The sequence below is a fragment of the Stegostoma tigrinum genome, chromosome 3, assembly GCF_030684315.1.
Source record: "Stegostoma tigrinum isolate sSteTig4 chromosome 3, sSteTig4.hap1, whole genome shotgun sequence".
NCBI lineage: Eukaryota > Metazoa > Chordata > Chondrichthyes > Orectolobiformes > Stegostomatidae > Stegostoma > Stegostoma tigrinum.
Window position 1 is genome coordinate 1,012,315 of NC_081356.1, and position 19,234 is coordinate 1,031,548.

General features: G+C 44.2%; 1 protein-coding gene across 1 annotated transcript in view; it reads right to left on the bottom strand.

Moving 5' to 3' along the window:
• Positions 1-15,945, bottom strand: part of LOC125450680 (A disintegrin and metalloproteinase with thrombospondin motifs 19-like) — a 456,336-nt gene extending 440,391 nt beyond the window's left edge. The window contains exons 1-3 of the mRNA XM_048526734.2: positions 15,647-15,945; positions 14,990-15,390; positions 5,263-5,425 (exon numbers count right to left, since the gene is read on the bottom strand). Of these exons, the coding sequence (XP_048382691.2) occupies positions 5,263-5,425; positions 14,990-15,390; positions 15,647-15,710 (628 nt within the window). The 5' untranslated portion in view covers positions 15,711-15,945. The remainder of the gene's footprint in view (positions 1-5,262; positions 5,426-14,989; positions 15,391-15,646) is intronic.
• Positions 15,946-19,234: the final 3,289 nt, after the last annotated feature.

Genomic DNA, 19,234 nt, shown 5'->3' on the forward strand with positions numbered 1-19,234 from the left:
CAAGTGGTAGCATTGAGGGGCCAGAGATGCCCAAGTTCTGGGTCATCGCTCCATAGCCTTACACATTACTTTCAATACTGGCTGAGTAAAGAAGATTTTCTACACTTCACCTTTGCTTCTTTCGTAGGTCACTGGATTCAATATAAGACAATTACAAAACTTTCCCTTTAATGGTTTGTCCCTTACTCCCTTTTCCTTTATTCATGTTTTCAACCTCACAAATGAAACTCTCTCATCAGTTTTATTACTTAAAAATCCTGAATAAACTGAGCAAATAAAAATGACAGATGTTAGTGAAGCGGCTACCCTCTCACTTTCCTTTCTATGGCAGTCTATGGAAAGAAAACTCAGACAAAGTATACCTGTGGCCAGAGATAATGGGAACTGCAGATGCTGGAGAATCCAAGATAATAAAATATGGGGCTGGATGAACACAGCAGGCCACGCAGCATCTCAGGAGCACAAAAGCTGATGTTTTGGGCCTAGACCCTTCGTCAGAAAAGGGGGACGGGGAGAGGATTCTGAAATAAATAGGGAGAAAGGGGGAGGCGTACCGAAGATGGATAGAGGAGAAGATAAATGGAGAGGGGAGTATAGGTCGGGAGGTAGGGAGGGGATGGGTCAGTCTGGGGAGGACGGACAGGTCAAGGGGGTGGGATGAGGTTAGTAGGTGGGAAATGGAGGTGTGGCTTGAGGTGGGAGGAGGGGATGGGTGAGAGGGAGAACAGGTTAGGGAGGTGAGGACGAGCTGAGCTGGTTTTGGGATGCAGTGGGGTGAGGAGAGACTTTGAAGCTGGTGAAATCCACATTGATACCATTGGGCTGCAGGGCTCCCAAGCGGAATATGATTTGCTGTTCCTACAACCTACGGGTGGCATCACTATGGCACTGCAGGAGGACCAGGATGGACATGTCGTCCAAGGAATGGGAGGGGGAGTTAAAATGGTTCGCGACTGGGAGGTTTACTGCAAACCGAGCGTAGGTGTTCTGCAAAGTGGCCCCCCAGCCTCCACTTGGTTTCCCCAATGTAGTGGAAGCCACAACGGGTACAGCGGATGCAGTATACCACATTGGTGGATGTGCAGGTGAACATCTGCTTGACGTGGGAAGTCATCTTGGGGCCTGGGATTGGGGTGAGGGAGAAGATGTGGGGGCAAGTGTAGCACTTCCTGCGATTGCAGGGGAAAGTGCCGGGTGTGGTGGGGTTGGAGGGGAATGTGGAACGGACAAGGGAGTCACAGAGAGAGTGGACTCTCTGGAAAGCAGACAAGGGTGGGGATGGCAAAATGTCTTTCATGGTGGAGTCGGATTGCAGATGGCAGAAGTGTCGGAGGATGATGCGTTGTATCCAGAGGTTGGTGGGGTGGTATGTGAGGACGAGGGGGATTCTCTTTTGGCGGTTATTGCGGGGGCAGGGTGTGAGGGATGTGTTGCGGGAAATGCGGGAGACGCGGTCAAGGGCGTTTTCGACCACTGCATGGGGGAAGTTGCGGTCCTTGAAGAACAAGGACATCTGGGATGTATGGGAGTGGAATGCCTCATCCTGGAGCAGATGTGGCGGAGGCGAAGGAGTTGGGAATAGGGGATGGAATTTTTGCAGGAGGGTGGGTGGGAGGAGGTGTATTTTAGGTAGCTATGGGAGTCGGTGGGCTTGAAATGGACATCAATTTCTAGCTGGTTGCCTGAGATGGAGACAGAAATGTCCAGGAAGGTAAGGGATATGTTGAGGATGGTCCAGGTGAATGTAAAGTTGGGGTAGAATGTGTTGGTGAAGTGGATGAACTGTTCAAGCTCCTCTTGGGAGCACAAGGCGGCACTGGGATACCTGTGGTCCTTTCTCGGCACTATATTGGTGCTGGACTTTATTCCATAGGTTCTTGTTCCATGCTAAGCCTCATTTATTCTCAAAGATTTTCAATAGAGCCCAAGCTTATTTTATTTTTCCTGCATGTGTCAAAATCTCGAACAACCTCTCTTATATTTCGAGCCTTCAAGTTCCATTATTCCTTCGTCATTTTAATGGATAAAATTTCCATGGTGTCAGCAACCCAAAAACATCTAAATGTAAAATCTCCTTGAACATCTGTTCAACTCTCAATTCCTTTCAGCATTTGTCAGTTAGTTAAACAAAACAGCATTAACTATCTCTAACTACTTTGTAGCTATAGCATCAAAGCAAGTCACTCAATGAACCAATCTCTGCTAGTGTTGGTGTTGAACGTTCTTCCAAGTCTTTTCCCACTTTATTTTGTCAGACTACTTTTAATGAAATCAGTTTGATATACTGGAGTTAATTTTGACATTTAAACAAGGAAATGGTAGATGCAGGGACGGTTACAACATAAAGAAGATATTTGGACTATTTCATGAATAGGAAAGGATTACAGCAATATGGGCCAAATGCAGGCAAGTGGCACTAGTTTACTTTGGGAAACTCGATGGTATGGTCAAGTTGGGTTGAAGGGTCAGTTTCCACGGTGCATGTCTCTATGACTCTATGGTTTCATCTGTAATAGCAACAAGTCTGCTTATTTTGGGGACATCACTTAATTTACATCAGCTGAACAAATTACAAGGTGCCAAACCTCATGCTGATTTTGTTTGTTTGAAATATACCTAGTCTGGGTCTCTGTTCCATTATTGGTCATGGAACAGAGCAAAGGAAGAGTTTATAACCTTTACCAATTAGTTCAAATCTAAAATAGCTGTCTGATTACTTTAAGCACTCCCCAGCTGTCCTTCTTCAAAACATCACGAGGCATATTGCTGGGTCTTCATGGCACAGTAAGGCCATAATACTATTTGAGGGTGATCACTGACCATTACTGTTCTATTTATTCTGCTAAATGCCTAGCTTGGTTATTTTACAGAGGTTGGAGAGACGGTGCAATGGTTCTCTCTTTTTTCCTAAGTTTCAACTAACCATATATGCATTTTAAAGAGGCAAAGTGATTTAACCTTTTAAGGGCTCTGACTCCCAAGGATAGAAAGAAGACAAGTGTTCTTTTAATTCTTAAACAACAGGAGGTATTATTTTAATTTAGACTTCAGCAGTTCAAGAAGGCAATTCACCACCACCTTACAAAATGCAATTAGCGATAGACAATAAATGCACCCCAGTCAGCAATGCCCTCCTCCCATGAATCAATTAAAAAGAAGAAATGATTTTGCATTAGCGTCCATGCAAGTATACACGTAAGATGGATTGCAAACGAGGTAGCACATATTATAGGAAGGATATTATTAATATTAAATGGGAGAGGGTTCAGAAAAGATTTACAAGCAAGTTGCTGGGAATGGAGGGTTTGAATTATAAGGAGAAGCTGGATAGGTTGGGACCTGTATTCACTGGAACATAGAAGGTTAATAGGTGATTATACAGAGATCATAAAATCATGAGGCGTACAAATAATGTGTACGGTAGGTGTCTTTTCCCTACAGTGGGGAATTTCAAGGCTGTGGGGAAATGTTTAAGGTGAGAAAAGAAAGATTAAAAAAAAAGTGGGTTAATTTTTTTTATGCCAAGAGTGGTTTGTGTACGGAATGAGCTTACAGGGGAAGGTACAGTTACAATGTTTATAAGACATTTACATAAGTCCGTGAATAAGAAACATTTGGAGGGATATGGGCCAAGTGCAGGCAGGTGAGACTAGTTTGTGATTATGGTCAGCATGGACTGGTTGGGCTGAAGGATCTGTTTCCATGCTGTATGACTCTATGACTCTATTGACTGAAATAATTCACTATTATTCTTGAGTCTCTTGAGATGGAAACTTAAAGCTTTGTGGGCTTGGTGATCCCCCTACGGCTCACTGAAAAAGTGGTGGCTAGGAATTTCTCATGACAGAGTCTCAGTGGCTTGGTGTTTTACTGCAGTAGATTCCAGGTTTAGTTTAGTCAGGGCCAGGATGTTAAAGTGCTAAATGCCCTTCTGGAACAGTTCACTGAAAATACAGTAAAATGCAGCAGACCTGTCTTGAGGACTTCCATAGAATCCCTACAGTGTGGAATCAGGCCCTTCAGCCCAACCAGTCCACAGCGACTCTTACGGCATCCCACCCAGACACATTCCCCAAGCCCACTTAATCTATACATTCCTGAACACTAGGGGCAATTTAGCATGGCCAATCAACTAACCTGCACATCCTCGGACGGTGGAAGGAAACCAGGGCACCCAAAGGAAACCCACACAGACAACAGGGAGAATGTGCAAACTCCCCCCGGGTTCCTGGTGTGTGAGACAGCAGTGCTAACCACTGAGCCACCGTGCAAATTTAAAGCTTATGGCAAAGGTTTGGTTTGATCTCCAGAATGATAGGTCAATGCTGATCCAAATTCCTTGGCTGCTGATGGATTATGGAGCAGAGACAACACAATGTGGACTTAGGGGAACACAGTAGGCCAGCAGCCAAGGAATTTGGGTCAGTATTGACCTATCATTCTGGAGATCAAACCAAACCTTTGCCATAAGCTTTAAATTTGCATGGTGGCTCAGTCGCTAGCACAGCTGTCTCACACACCAGGAACCCAGGGGGAGTTTGCACATTCTCCCTGTGTCTGTGTGGGTTTCCTTTGGGTGCCCTGGTTTCCTTCCACCGTCCAAAGATATGCAGGTCAGGTAATTGGCCATGCTAAATTGCCCCTAGTGTTCAGGGATGTATAGATTAAGTGGGCTTGGGGAATGTGTCTGGGTGGGATGCCGTAAGGGTCGCTGTGGACTGGTTGGGCTGAAGGGCCTGATTCCACCGGAGTAGGAAAGTTGACATTTCGGATCAGGACCCTTCTTCAACAAAAAACTCTAGTCCCATTTTCCAGCATTTGGCTTATATCCTCAAAACCCTTTCCATTCATATACCCGTCCAAAGCACAAAGAATGATCATTTTATAATCCTAGACTGAAACTTGTTAGGAGCACTGATTAAATTTTTAAAAAGAAACAGAGACAGTTTATACATTTCTGGAGAAGTTTGGTCCAAGCAAATATTTAAACAAAAATAGGAATATCACTCCTGAACAACAATAAAAATATATGCACAGATGTAAAGACTGTACTCATTAACCTAGAGCTTCTGTTGGCAATATTAGCAAATGAATCCTTAAGATGACTGAATTAAATTACACATTTGATTGACATTTTCCTCTCTCATATTTTAGTCGAGCAAGCACTAATACCTACTACAATCAATCTGTCATGACACTCAAACATAGGCTTCATACCTTTCAAACAAACACTCAAGGGTCCATTGAAAAAAAAATGAATACCTGTATAAACTCCACACAATGGTTGTGATGCTTGCTTTTCTGCTGATTTTTCATCCATTGACCGTTTTCTTCTGTAAACACGATGAGCATATCCTGTTACAGCCAAGGTGTGATTCAGAGGTTCAATAAATATAAACTCTTCGTTAATCTGAATGAACCCCATCTACAAAATTTAAAAGAGAAAACATGTTCAAAATCCCCCTTTTATATACCTGTATGTGTCAGTGCACATTTTAGACATGCTGCATTAACATCTGATTGGGTGGTAATGCACGTCAGATTCCTATCATTTCAATGCTGGCACTACAGCTAAAATCTAATCCAGACAAACAGAATAAATGCCTTCTTCTTCTCTGTGGCAGCTGTTATGGATCACAGGTTAAATAAATTTGTATAGTCTAAATTTGCTTCTCAATACATACAAGCCTGCACCATAAAATTGAAATGCCACACTGGAGCAGTAGGAGGTGTTCTTCTGAAGCTTAAATGCAGTAGGACAATGAAACAGAATTGTCCCTTGCAGCTGACCCATGTCATACCTGACCTGCATTGCCTTGAATTTGTCAAAGCATGACAAGTGGTAAAATGTTCCATTCTGCAGTTTGCTCACTCCTTGCTTTGAGGGCTAAACTAGTACTCTATACTTAATTTTTCCCAGGCTGATCACAAACTTCCAGCGGCCCATATACATCAATCTTAAAAATATCTCAGTCAATTCTTTAAATGTGTGGCAAGATCAATTCAGCAACTAAATAAAACCTGTATGAATATCATATTTAAATAACTGAGTGACGAAGTCATCCCAGTTAATAACATGACGTATGAAATAACACATTGATGTGGACTATAAGTGTCACTAATACAGCCTCAAGTTATTTCAACATGACTATTCTTGGGCACTATGAATGACAAAGACTTAAAGGATTTAAAATTTGTATCACAATAGAAAAAGTCTGATAATTACTTAGCAGTTCAGTTACAAAAGAGGAATACTTCTAAAGTAAAAGATATTTTGTACAGAATGGATAATTTAGTGGAAAAATTAAGTTGTTCCTTCAACATGTTTTGAGAATTAAAACAATATACCCATTGTATATTTTATTTCCACCTTCGCTACATCATTTTGTCTTTCTCATTTCTGATCATGGCTTCCCAAAACAACCAGCATTAGTGTTCCTTGTTACTTCATATGGCATTTGTTGTTTAAATTCATTCTAGTGGTATTATTCTTGATCATTAAATCTTCTGGTAGCCCAATGTCAAACATTTCATCTAGAGATTAGCCAAGTTATGAAATTCAACTCTCAGATATGTAAATATATCTATTTAAATATTTGTAAATATGAAAGCTGGTTCAAATTGCAGCCTCCTTTTCTCCCAATGGGTTGTATGCTCTACCATCACATATATTATGATAGCAACATTTGAGAGGCATCATGATGGGCACATGAACAGGCAGGAAATAGAGGGATAAGGACTATGTACAGGCAGTTGGGAATGGTTTAGAATGGCATGATGGTTTGTACAGATATAGTGGGCCGAAGGTCCTGTTCACATGCTGTCCTGTCCTATATTCTGTTGTGCCTTGAGAAGTAAATACTCTGCACTTCCAAAAACTACTCTAGAATTAATCTAACTCATGTGAGTCATGTTGATTCTGGCTGAAGGTCACAAAGGTTACATATTATTCACATGAGTGTATGGTACAAATAGATAACGATATCACTGTCAGCAGAGAAACATGATTTTTAAAAATAGCTACCAACATTAGCCACTGGGTGGTGCCTTCCGCAGCCACCCTGCCAAAGCTTCGTTCCATGGATTAAATTGGGAAAATTTAGCCAATGTAATCTGCTTACTTAGATTCAAATCAAACAGCCACAAACTTGCAGTAGTTCCATATTTGCATTCTGTAACATTCTGACTTATAGTGACATTCACACAAAAGGACTGAGAATCCTAACCATTCCATCAAATCTTCTTTGAGACATCATAGATCGAGAACATTCTTCCGAATCGGTATAGATCTTCCATTCTGGGCCATGACTACATGAAATTACCCAGGTAATTCTCAGCACCTCCAGCACCAAATAGTAACAGAATTGTGAAGAAAGAGACAGAATCAGGAATATCAGATTGGTTGAGTTAAAGACCAAGCTTGATGAGTCACCTTTACCTTTCTTTCCCTATCGCTAGCCTATTGGATGGGGGCAGAGTTAGGGACAGGGTGTAGTTAATGGACTAAAATGAGGTGGGCAGCTTCACCATTATGTTCAAAATAACAAGGCAGCCAGTTTCATTTTGAATGCCCAACACTCCAGCTGGGCAAATTAAATTCACCTAAACAAGTGTCTTTGGAATGTATGAAACAAAGTGTCATAACAGTGGCCATGAAATTGTCACATTTGTCTTAAAGTTCATCAGTTCACTATTGACCTTAAAAGATACATTGTTGGATGAGACATTAAACTAAGGATCATCTACCTGTTTGATTGGATAGAAAAATGCCATGTCAATTTTTCAAAGAAGAGCAAGGATGCTGTCACAGGGTCATGTCCAGCCATGGCCCATATAAGCTCAGGGGGTCCCCAAATAATCTTTGTAGGGCTTGTTTTGGGAATGGTTCAAATTTTCCCTCAAGTTTTACAGTAAGTCAAAGTGGACCCCAAAGACTACAACAATTTACCTTACATTTATCAAAAGGAAAGACACACTGCAATCGGCAACCAAGCAAATGCTATCCATCCTGAAGTGTGAAGGGTCTAGGCCCGAAACGTCAGCTTTTGTGCTCCTAAGATGCTGCTTGGCCTGCTGTGTTCATCCAGCTTCACACTTTTTTATCTCGGATTGTCCAGCATCTGCAGTTCCCATTATCTCTGTGAAATTATTTCTGTAAATTACAATGTTCTACAAATGTTTTTCCATGTAAAAGACAGGGGAATCACCTGGGCTCCTAACTGGATGGAAATACTGTGGTGGAGATGGGAGAATGGGGGTAGTTTTATCCATGTCTTTTATCGATGACAACAAACGTGAACCACGTGCCAGTAAATTCACATACGGCAGTGACTTTATCTTAAACAAAGGTCATAATGACAAGATCTTTTAATACAGTAACTACGCATTGCGTGCACATTTATTACAAGCAGCAACACCTCATGAGACAAGATACTGCAACAATCTCTACATTTGAACCTGCCTTAAGGAAAGTGAAAGTTTGTGTCCCATCTAATTAAATCAAGCCACCTTTTTAAAATTCATTCATAGGATGTGGACATCTCGAGCTGGGTCAGCATTTATTGCCCATCCCTGGTTGACCTTGAAGAGGTTATAGCAGCTGATTTGTTGAACCGTTTGCTGCGTGTATGCTGTAAGTACAGGCTCCATGCCACCACGGAGGGAACTATATTTCGTGCTCTTGCATGCCCCTTCATGTTCTCCATGTGGTAAAAATTGATTACAGCCTTCTTTTAAGGGCACTACAATTGGCTCAACACTAATACATGCCCAGGCCTGACTCTGGTCCAAACTCCAGTTGTGTTTACATTATTTCGATGAGCTGCTGTGCCTGCCATATGTCCACAGGCGATTTATCCACTTTACACAGTTCAACATCAGGTTGGTTGCTTTCCTTGTAATAATTTCCTCCTTACAATATATACCACTCAATAAACAAAACTTAAAAATATATTCCACTCACAATTAAGTCCGTTTCACTATATAATTGTATGACAGCTACAGTTGAGTAAACTTAATTAAGTCTTGGGTGATGGTCCAAGAGAGGCATGGAGTTCCATTCTCTTGTTCAGAAAATAGTGTAAAACTAGTAGTAAGACACATCTTGCTGGTTTTATGTCATTTTAAAAAGCATTGAAAGGGATTAGATTTCAAGACTAAAGAAGTTGTATCGAGCTTTGGTGAGACCATATATGGAGTACTATGTACAGTTTTAGTTTTCATTTCCAAGGAAGAGTAAACTTACTTTGGAGGCAGCACAGTAAAGATTCATTAGATAGTTACTTATTGTGGGAACCAGAGTAGGTTGGGTTGTTACCTTTCCCGTCTCTCAATTCCAGAGTGCAATCTCATTGAAACATATTATAGTGAGAGGCTGAGACAATAAGGTGTAGAGTTGGATGAACACAGCAGGCCAAGTAGCATCAGAGGATCAAGAAAGCTGATGTTTCGGGTCTAGAACCTTCTTCAGAAAATAACTCTAATTCAAGTTACTTTTATACACATTAAGAGGGTGAAATATTCTTGTATTGTTTCATTTAAAATAAAACAACTTTTTTAACCTGGGTGCAAGTGCCCCTGGATCACACAAGTAAATGGCAAATCTATATGATTGTTTCAATATCTTTCTTCGAACACAGTGGTGTGAAATTTGAATTTAACCTTCACCTGAAATCAATTATTATAGACAGTGACCTCCAAACATTCTCAGTGAGATGTTCTCATGTACTGCCCGCGCCAGGTTATTTGTTAATTTAGTTGGTCCACTGAGATTTTATGAAGCATTCCTCTATTGCTGAGTGGTTTCTTTCACACCCTCCATTAAGGCAGAGATTCTGGAAATTCCCTTGGCATTTCTAGGATTAATTTGTCTGTTATAGCTCCCCAATTTCCACAATCTGTTTATTTACTAAGAGATCGTTCATAGAGTCATTGAGTTACAGACATGCAGCATGGAAACAGACCCTTGGTCCAGCTTGTCCATGTTGACCTGGTTTCCAAAACTAAACAGTTTTCACCTGTATCTGTGTAGTCTCATACTGGCACAACTATTCAATCCTCCCTGCTTCATGATTATTGATAATTCCAAAATCTTCCTGCTGACTACTATCATAATTCTCACCATTCTCTGTCGTCTTTTTTTAAGAGCAACTCATCTTTGTGAATTTCCAATCAGAGAGTACAATCTGGAATGTAAGGGAATTTTGGAAACTCATAACCAATACACCCACCGTCTGCAGCTCCCTCTTTTCAAACTCTGATCAGTAAGCCATCAAGTCCTGGAGTATTTGCCAGTTTATTGTCCCTTAAGATCTCTAATATATTTTCTGCTAATATTAATTACTAGCCCCAAAGTTAATTTCTATTTCTCGTGTCTAACTTGTGTCTTTTGCTATAAAGACAGGATTCAAAATATTTCTTCATTGCGTGAGCCATTGTATCACTCCCCATGAGAATTTTCCACCTACTTTTTATTGGACCAACATTTACAGGAGCTACTTTCATTTTTTAAAATATTAACAATCATTTACTCTCATGAGATTTCTTTCCCTTTTTATCAACTTGATGATGGGCCTTTGCTGGTTTTCCAGAACACTCCCAATCCTCAGGATTACTGATTGTTATTTACAATATGATCAGCCTCTGCTTTCAAAATCATAAAATCTTTATCTTCACCATCAATCCATGGATGAATGTTTCCAGACGACTTTTTGTTCTTTTAGCTCATTTCCATGTAATCGGCTTTGTTTCATTTCACAATTGTAGTTTGCTTCTAGAGTATCTTATTTTCATATTAAAATGCAAATGACACATAGGAACAGGAGAAAGCCATTCAGCCCCACAAGAGTGCTCTGCCATTCAATGAGATCATGCCTGAGAGGTGGTGCCGATGGAAAGTGATGGCCTGGTGGTACTATTATTAAAGAATTAATCCAGAATCTCAAGTAATGTTCATGAGGATGTAGGTTCAAATCCTGCCACAGCAAATGGTGGAATGTAAATTCACTAAAAATCTGGAATTAAGCATCCAATGATGATCTCAAATCCATTGCCAACTGTCTGGGGGAAAACCCAACTGGTTCATCAATATCCTCTAGCCAACCTGGCTTACATGTGACTCCAGACCCATAGCAATGTGTTAACTCTTAACTACCCTCTGGGCAATGAAGAACGGGCAATAATGGCTGGATGAGCCAGTGACACCCTCATTCCTTGAATGAAGGACAAAAAACCCCCTTACACCCATACATTTCCACGATGGTTGCAAATTAGGGTGATCCGCCTGTTGTTTTTCCTCTTTTTTTGCCTCTGTTGTGGTTTCTTCTCTTCCCTCAGCACCAGAGATGAATACTGCAGCAGCAGATACTGGCCGCTAGTCTCCAGAGCTTGGAACGCAGCATGTCACAGAACACTACGGGCAGCAAAGCCCACTATGCCACCTGGGGAAGGTGCCTGGAGCCAGGGGCCGCACAGCAGGAGATTGAGAGCAGGCAGCCCCGTGGGGCAAGAGCAGGAGCGGACAGCACCGAGGGGGCAAGAGCAGGAGCAGGTAGCCAGAGGGGACAGTGAGAGAGGCAGCAGGCAGCTCCGAGGGGGCAGTGACAGAGGGAGCAGGCAGCTCTGAGGGGGCACTGAGAGAGGAAGCAGGCAGTTTGCGGGGGCAGTGACAGAGGGAGCAGGCAGCTCTGAGGGGGCACTGAGAGAGGAAGCAGGCAGTTTGCGGGGGCAGTGACAGAGGGAGCAGGCAGCTCTGAGGGGGCAGTAAGAGAGGGAGCAGGCAGTTCGAGGAGGCAGTGAGAGAGGCAGCAGGCAGCTCCGAGGAGGCAGTGAGAGGAGCAGGCAGCTCGAGGAGGCAGTGACAGAGGCAGCAGGCAGCTCCGAGGGGGCAGTGAGAGAGGGAGAAGGCAGTTCGAGGGGGCAGTGAGAGAGGGAGAAGGCAGTTCAAGGGGTCAAGAGCAGGTGTTCAGTCATGGTAATGGCATTGGTGGTGATACGTGGGCCCAGCGCAGGCTGGAAGTGACAGTGTTGGATAGTTTGGGTTCCCAGTGACTTCTGAATCAGTGAGGCGTCTGCTTCCAGTACAAATTCATGAAGGCTGCAGCAGAGGCAAGTCTTGACTAGTATGGTACTCAGCAGCACTGGTGGCATTTGGATTGGTGAGGTCCATACAGGATTCATAGCAGTGAGGGAATCAGTGGAAGTGAGATGGCTCTGAACAGTGATGACTTTCTATCCAGCGGCGATGATTCGCACTTCATCACCAGCTCCATGGCCCATGGCAGAGCTCTTACCAATGACTGTCAACTTGGATGTTTTATTCCTCTGCCTTTATTTTCCATGTTTTGGCTTTTTCTTTCTGTTTTAAAATGGATACGGAAAGGGGAAACACTATACCACAGTTTTCACTGTATTTTGTCACAAAATACACATGACAATCAAAAAATCAAATCGAATATTAAGCCTAAACAGAAAAGGCATAAAACGTTTGAGAACAGTAATCACACTGAGCTATACAACAGTGGAATGGTGGTGGATGGCGTCCACAGATACAGAACGGATGACAAGGAACAGTACATGATGATCACAGTACAAGCTGTCATTTGTGACCTGAATTCGGGTTGTTTTAGTACTAAAACTGGGTGAGAAATTTCACTGGAGTAATGGGAACGAAAGGGATGAACTCAGGAAGCAACATTGAATTGAAGGACACTGCAGAGAAAATACAAAATGCATTTCAGGAGTTGGTGAATTGCAAAAATGAAACAAGATAATTAACCCTTGCTGCACCGTTTCTGCGCTATGCCAGCATTATCTGAAGGTCGTCAGGCACTAATCCCAAATTTGTCACCTCCGGTTTAACAGCTACTCACAAAAACACGTGGACACTGACAGAAAACTCCAAGACAGGCTAGGGCTGCTCTTTTTATCACAGATAGACAACGGGAGGTAGTTTAACCTGAGGCTCACCAGGATTCAGGGGAGACCAAGAGGTTGACAAAAGACAGTGCGTGAATTGAAACTCGGCGTTACAAACTGACGTTCCAACCAACTGAGCAAACCTGCAGCATTTAAAAGCAAGGAACACAACTGAATGTAGAAGGGGGTTGCGAACTGTATTCAGCTGGTTTGCCTGGAAGTACTCGTGTGAATATTACTAAATGTTTCAAATCTTTCTATAACACAGTCAAATTAATAGAACGTTCAACACGGGTGAAACTTTGCAACGCTCCGACTCTGTTAGCTTTGGTAAGTACTAATCTTGAATCCATGACCTTCTAGTAAGGATCTGTACACTTTACAAAAATACATCTAGATTCACAGTTTACCCCAGAATGTCATTTTCTTTTCATCGGCTCTCATTCCACGATCACGTTTCAGAATGAGTTTTAGTATTTAACAGCGGAACTCCTGGAGTAGGATATCCACTAGACGCGCGCCTCCTGCCGGCCTAGCCTGGAACAGAGGAGCAGTTTGTGCCTCTCCACCCAGCTCCTTACTCTCTCCTCGGTGACCCACTCAGGTGAACACCGGCCTCAGCGCCTGGAAAAGGGGGATAGCTCAAAGACTAAATCTATCCCCATCCAGCCAAGCAGCCATCACATGTTAATAACCAGCACCATGAGCATTTTGGAAAAAGCAAACTTTTTTTTGAAACACTAATAAATAAATTTTAAAAATGAAACGAAAATGCGAAGGAGGGACTGGAGAGAGGAGCAGGCGAACCAAGGTGAGGGAGATTGGGGTGGGGATGAAGGGAGTGGGGGTGAGGAAGATTGGGGGTGAGGGAGATTGGGGTGGAGGTGAGGGTGATTGGAGTGAGGGAGATTGGGGGTGAGGGAGATTGGAGTGAGGGTGAGGGAGATTGGGGGGAGGGAGATTGGAGGTGAGGGAGATTGGGGTGAGGGGGATTGGGGTGGGGGTGACGGAGATTTGGTGTGGGAGTGAGGCAGATTGGGGGTGAGGGAGATTGGAGTGAGGGTGAGAGAGATTGGGAGTGAGGGAGATTGGAGTGAGGGTGAGGGAGATTGGGGGGAGGGAGATTGGGGGTGGAGGTGAGGGAGATTGGGAGTGAGGGAGATTGGAGGTGAGGGAGACTGGCAGTGAGGGACACTGGGGGTGAGGGAGATTGGGGTGGAGGTGAGGGAGATTTGGAGTGATGGTGAAGGAGATTGGGGGAGGAGGTAAGGGAGATTGGGAGTGAGGGAGATTGGAGTGAGGGTGAGGAGATTAGGGGGAGGGAGATTGGGGTGGAGGTGACGGAGATTGGGAGTGAGGGAGATTGGAGTGAGGGAGATTGGGGTGAGGGAGATTGGGAATGGGGGTGAGTGAGATTGGGGTGGGGTGAGGGAGAGTGGGAGTGAGGTGAGTGGGTGTGTGGGCAAGCAAGTATGAGATTGCAGAATCTGTTGGAGTGTGGAAGCTAACCATCTCCGGAACTGCCCCAGTAACTGGGCACTGCTGGGGGGTGAAGGCTAAGGGCAGAGGGGATCGAGGGGGTGAGGCTGATGGGCACAGGGAGAAGGGAAAGAGGGACATAGGAGGTGAGGGTGAGGGACACAGGGTGTTAAGAGCAGGGTCAGTGAGGATGAAGGGCAAATAGACACAGGGGGTAAAGGGCACAAGGAGTGAGGGGTAGATGGTCAGGGAGCAGAGGTGATAAGGGGCAGTTGGACAAGGGTTAAAGGGCAGGGGATGGGGCAGATGGACACAGGGGGTGAAGGACAGGAGGCAGTCCGAGTGAGGATCAGATGGGCACGGGGGATGAAGGGCAGGGGGTGACAGGCAGGGGGCAGTGAGGGTGAGGAGCAGATGGGTAAAGGCGGTGTGGGGTGGGGGGGCAGAGGAGGTTGGGGGCAGATGGGCACAGGGATTGAAGGGAGGGGGCAGTGGGTGTGAGGGGTAGGCGGCAGAGGGGTGAAGGGCCGGGGGCAGAGGGCGTTAGGGGCAGATAGGCACAGGAGGTGAGGTGCAGTGCCAGCTGTGAGCTTACCAGGCCCCCGCAGGTACTGAAGGAGGCGAGCGAGCCGCGGTAAGAGTGCACGAAACCGCTGTAGTAGCAGGAGAGCTCGGCTCGGGAAGGCAGCAGCGAGCTGTGAGAGCGGCCCCGGTGGCTATGCACCGTGAAACTGCCCGATAAGAAGCGGCTGTCCCGCCGCAGGCTCAGGTAAAGCTCTCGGCCAAACGCTGGGATCTTCAGCTGCAGCGCCCGTACCGGGGCCAGCAGCGGCTGTAACTCCCGTGGATAAAACTCCTGCGACTCATATTCATCGCCCCTAGCCGAGATAGAGCGCACTTCCCTGGATGTCGTCCCGGCCTCAGCCCCGGCCCCTGGGCTGCTCGGTAAAACCGCCGGGTAAACGATCTCAGATTCCTCTCGGAAAGTCCCGAGACCTGCCAGGGGATGGAGAGAACAACACAACCGGATTAATGAGAGAGAAAAATAAATCTGAAAAAAGGTTCTGTAAAATGTTACCCTTTTTTTCCTTCCCCACAAACCTTACAAGTGCAATGATCACATTATTCTAGGGTCAACTGATTAGAAACACAACTTTTCGCCTAATATTTAATGGTTTATAGGTTGAAACTGAAGTGTGTTAAAGGTATTGCTGTCTGAATAGAAAGTATTCTGAAAAGAAAGTTACTGTACCTGAAACTATTGCAGCCGTGATGTGGAGTAGATACAACATACAGAGTGTGTGGTTCGGAAGCATTCTTGTATTCCCTCAGTGCGCTGTATTTAATATAAACTCGATTCTCGCTACCATGTAAAACCAAACCAAAACCCTCTGCGTATGGCAATGAAAAGAGTGAGCCGCTGGCTGATTCCACCTTTTCTGTATGATTTTTTTTGTGCGTGTGACTGAATGAAGGCAGCTTAAACAGTAATGTCAGTTTGTACGAGGCTGCGAGCTGCTACTTTGTCGCTCACTCGCTCGCTGTCTCACATGGTTTGAGTTTCCGAATGAATGAATTCGAGTCCCGCGGAGCCGAGCTCATCTCTCTCTCTCACTCTCTCTCTCTCTCACACACACACACACACACACACACAGATTGTAAGGGCTTCCCCCAAACCGCCAACCATCCCTGATTGGTTACAGTAACTTAGTGTGCGTGTACTTATGTGTGTGTGTGTGAATGGCTTAGTGCATGTATTCCATTTTCCAGAAATGTTTTCTGTGTACAATTCATACATGTACGATTATACCAAGCATGCTGTATTGCCACACAGTGCCCCGAACCACAGGGATGGCGTTATTCGCAATGCATTAAAACTGGACAGAATTTCAATATTTACTGATTCTGTCCTGTGTTTGGTTATAATCATTTATAAGGCACCAGAGTCAAAGAGATGTTTTTCGGACATTATTAGGGAAAGCGTAGAGGTTGGAATAAAATGGACATGTACATAAAGTTCTAAAGAATGGCTACTGGACTCAAAACATTAATTCTGCCCACAAGTCCTGCCAGATCTGCTGAGTTTCTCAAGCACTTGCTGTTTTTGTTTTATGTAAAGGTAGTAGAGACAGACCAAAAGAACATTTTCTGCTAAAGCTTACAGATCTCAACTTTTTTTTTATTATTTACTCATTTCTGTGGAGTGTAGACTTGATTGCCTGGGCCAGCATTTATTGCCCCATCCCTAGTTGCCCTTGAGAAGTTGGTGGTGAGCTGCCTTCTTGAACTGCTGCAACCCACCTGCAGTGGGTTAACCTATAAAGCATTGGAGAAGGAGCTTGGAGGGTGGTATTCCCATGTATCTGCTGTCCTTGTCCTTTTTGTAAATGATCATGGGTTTGGAAGGTGCTGTCTGAGGATCCTTGCTGAATTTCTGCAGTGCATCCTGTAGATAGTACACACTGCTGCTACTGAGCATCGGTGGTGGTGGGAGTGAATGCTTGTGGATGTGGTGCCAATCAAGCGTGCTGTTTTGTCCTGGATGGTGTAAGGCTTTTTTTGAGTGTTGTTGGGGCTGCACCCATCCAGGCAAGTGTGGAGTATTCCATCACACTCCTGACATTGTGCCTTGTAGATGGTGGACAGACTTTGGGGAATCAGAAGGTGTGTTACTCACCATAATATTCCTAGCCTCTGACCTGTTCTTGTAGCCAAGGTGCTTATGTGGTGAGTCCAGTTGAGTTTCTGGTCAATGGTAACCCCCAGGATGTTGACAGTGTGGAATTCAATGATGCTAACATGATTGAATATCAATGCGTGGTGGTTAGATTGTCTCTTATTGGTGATGGTCATGGTCAGGTATTTGTGTTGTGCGAATGTTACTTGCTACTTGTCGGTCCAAGCCTGGATATTGTCCAGATCTTGTTGCATTTGAACATGGACTGCTTCAGAATCTGAGGAGTGACTAATGGTGCTGAACATTGTGTGAGCATCAGCGAAATTCCCCACCTCTGACTCTATGATGATGGAAGGTCTTTGATGAAGCAGCTGAAGATGGTTGCGCCTAGAACACAACCCTGAGGAACTCCTGCAGAGATGTTCTGAAGGTGAGATGATGTACCTCCCACAACCATGACCACCTTCCTATGTGCCAGGTATGACTCCAACCACGGGAGTGTGTGACCCCGATACCCGTTGATTCCAGTTTTGTTAGGTCTCTTTGATGTCACACTTGGTCAAATGCAGCCTTGATGTCATTGGCTGTCACTCACACCTCCCCTGTGGAATTCAGCTCTTTTGCCCATATTTGAACCAAGGTTGTAATGAGGTCAGGAGCTGAGTGGCCCTGGCGGAACCCAAACTGGGTGTCACTGAGCAGGTCATTGCTGGGCAGGTGCTGCTTGATAGCACTGTTCATTTATAAACATGTGTCAAACTGCAACATTTACATAAGTGATTGTCTTTTTGAGCTTTGTGTATTACCATGGCAAAATTTTACCTGCTATCAAATCCCATTACTAGGGTCACTAATTCATAGATTATAATTTTCATATAACCTCCCTTAGAAAGCACAAGTGTTTGTGACAGCTGCTCAATTTACAATCCGCCTGATTTAATTCTCCAGTGTAATTTTACTTTCTGAGTGAAACTTTACAAATCCCCAGCTAGTGGATTTGCTGCTGGGGGTGGTTGAGATGTGTAAGTTGCGCAACATGGTCTGTCTGCCACATACCAAATCACCTCAATCCATTTCCCACTTCGTGAAGGGGCACTGGGCACCCTCTCACCCTTGGTCGTACTGAGACCCTCAAATGGTGAATTAAAAGCTACTTAAATGCCTCATGTATTCCTGGCTACTACTCGCCTTTGGAAAGGGGGTAACCTCCAGATACTACTGGGAACAGGTTGCCTCCTTCAGGTGTCCCTGAGTCCACAGAACACCCCACACCTCACTAAATTCATAAGACCCTGCCCAACCCCGGTCTGATAGCCAGGCCCTGCTAATACCCCAGACATATCTGAATTCTATTCTCCATTAGCTTCGCTGCTTTGCTGTCCGCCTCAGCCACAGTAATGACCACCATCCAACCAGGTGAAGTTAGGATGACTGAGCTACCACCCTGTCAGATTGGCTGGAACCTAATTTGGGGTTTCTTCTACAGTTAGGGGCAGAAGTCTTAGTCTGAGCCAATGAAAACTCCACTGAGCATTAAAAGGCTGCAGGCCAGGCCATTGTTGGTAGGTCACATTTTCCATCAACTCTTTGAATAGCAGATAGGGAAACTCCACCATCTGAACTTCCTGCCATGCCATCCCTGATATAAACCTACCAGATATCAAACTAGAATTACCACATGGTGATGGAATGGAGCCCCTTTAACTTTAAGGAACAATCTAAATGGGTGTTACCAACTTAGCCAGAAGTTATAAAAACGCTTAAAGTAATTGAAAATGGTATCAAGTGGAAAGTCTATTAGACAATTCTACACTCTTGCCAAAGATTAAAATGTCCAACGCTAGTCTCAAGCTCTCTGTTGGAGCACAGGTAAGTGCCTCAAGCCCCAAATGTGTCTTTTTGTGTTGGGTTCTGAGTTTTTCACACAAAGAACAATAAACTCAAACAGAATTAAATACAGTCTATTAGTTGTGCTAAGAACAATGAAAAAGTCTTTAAATATCATTTATTTCATGATATACTATGGTAATGTATTACATGGTCTTGACGTGGGTCCTCATCTGTTTGTTGGAAATTCAGGTTCCCCATGATTTTCCACCCAGATGCAGAGGGATGCATTTTGCTAATGGGATATTCCATTCTAAGAATATGTTTTTGTAATTG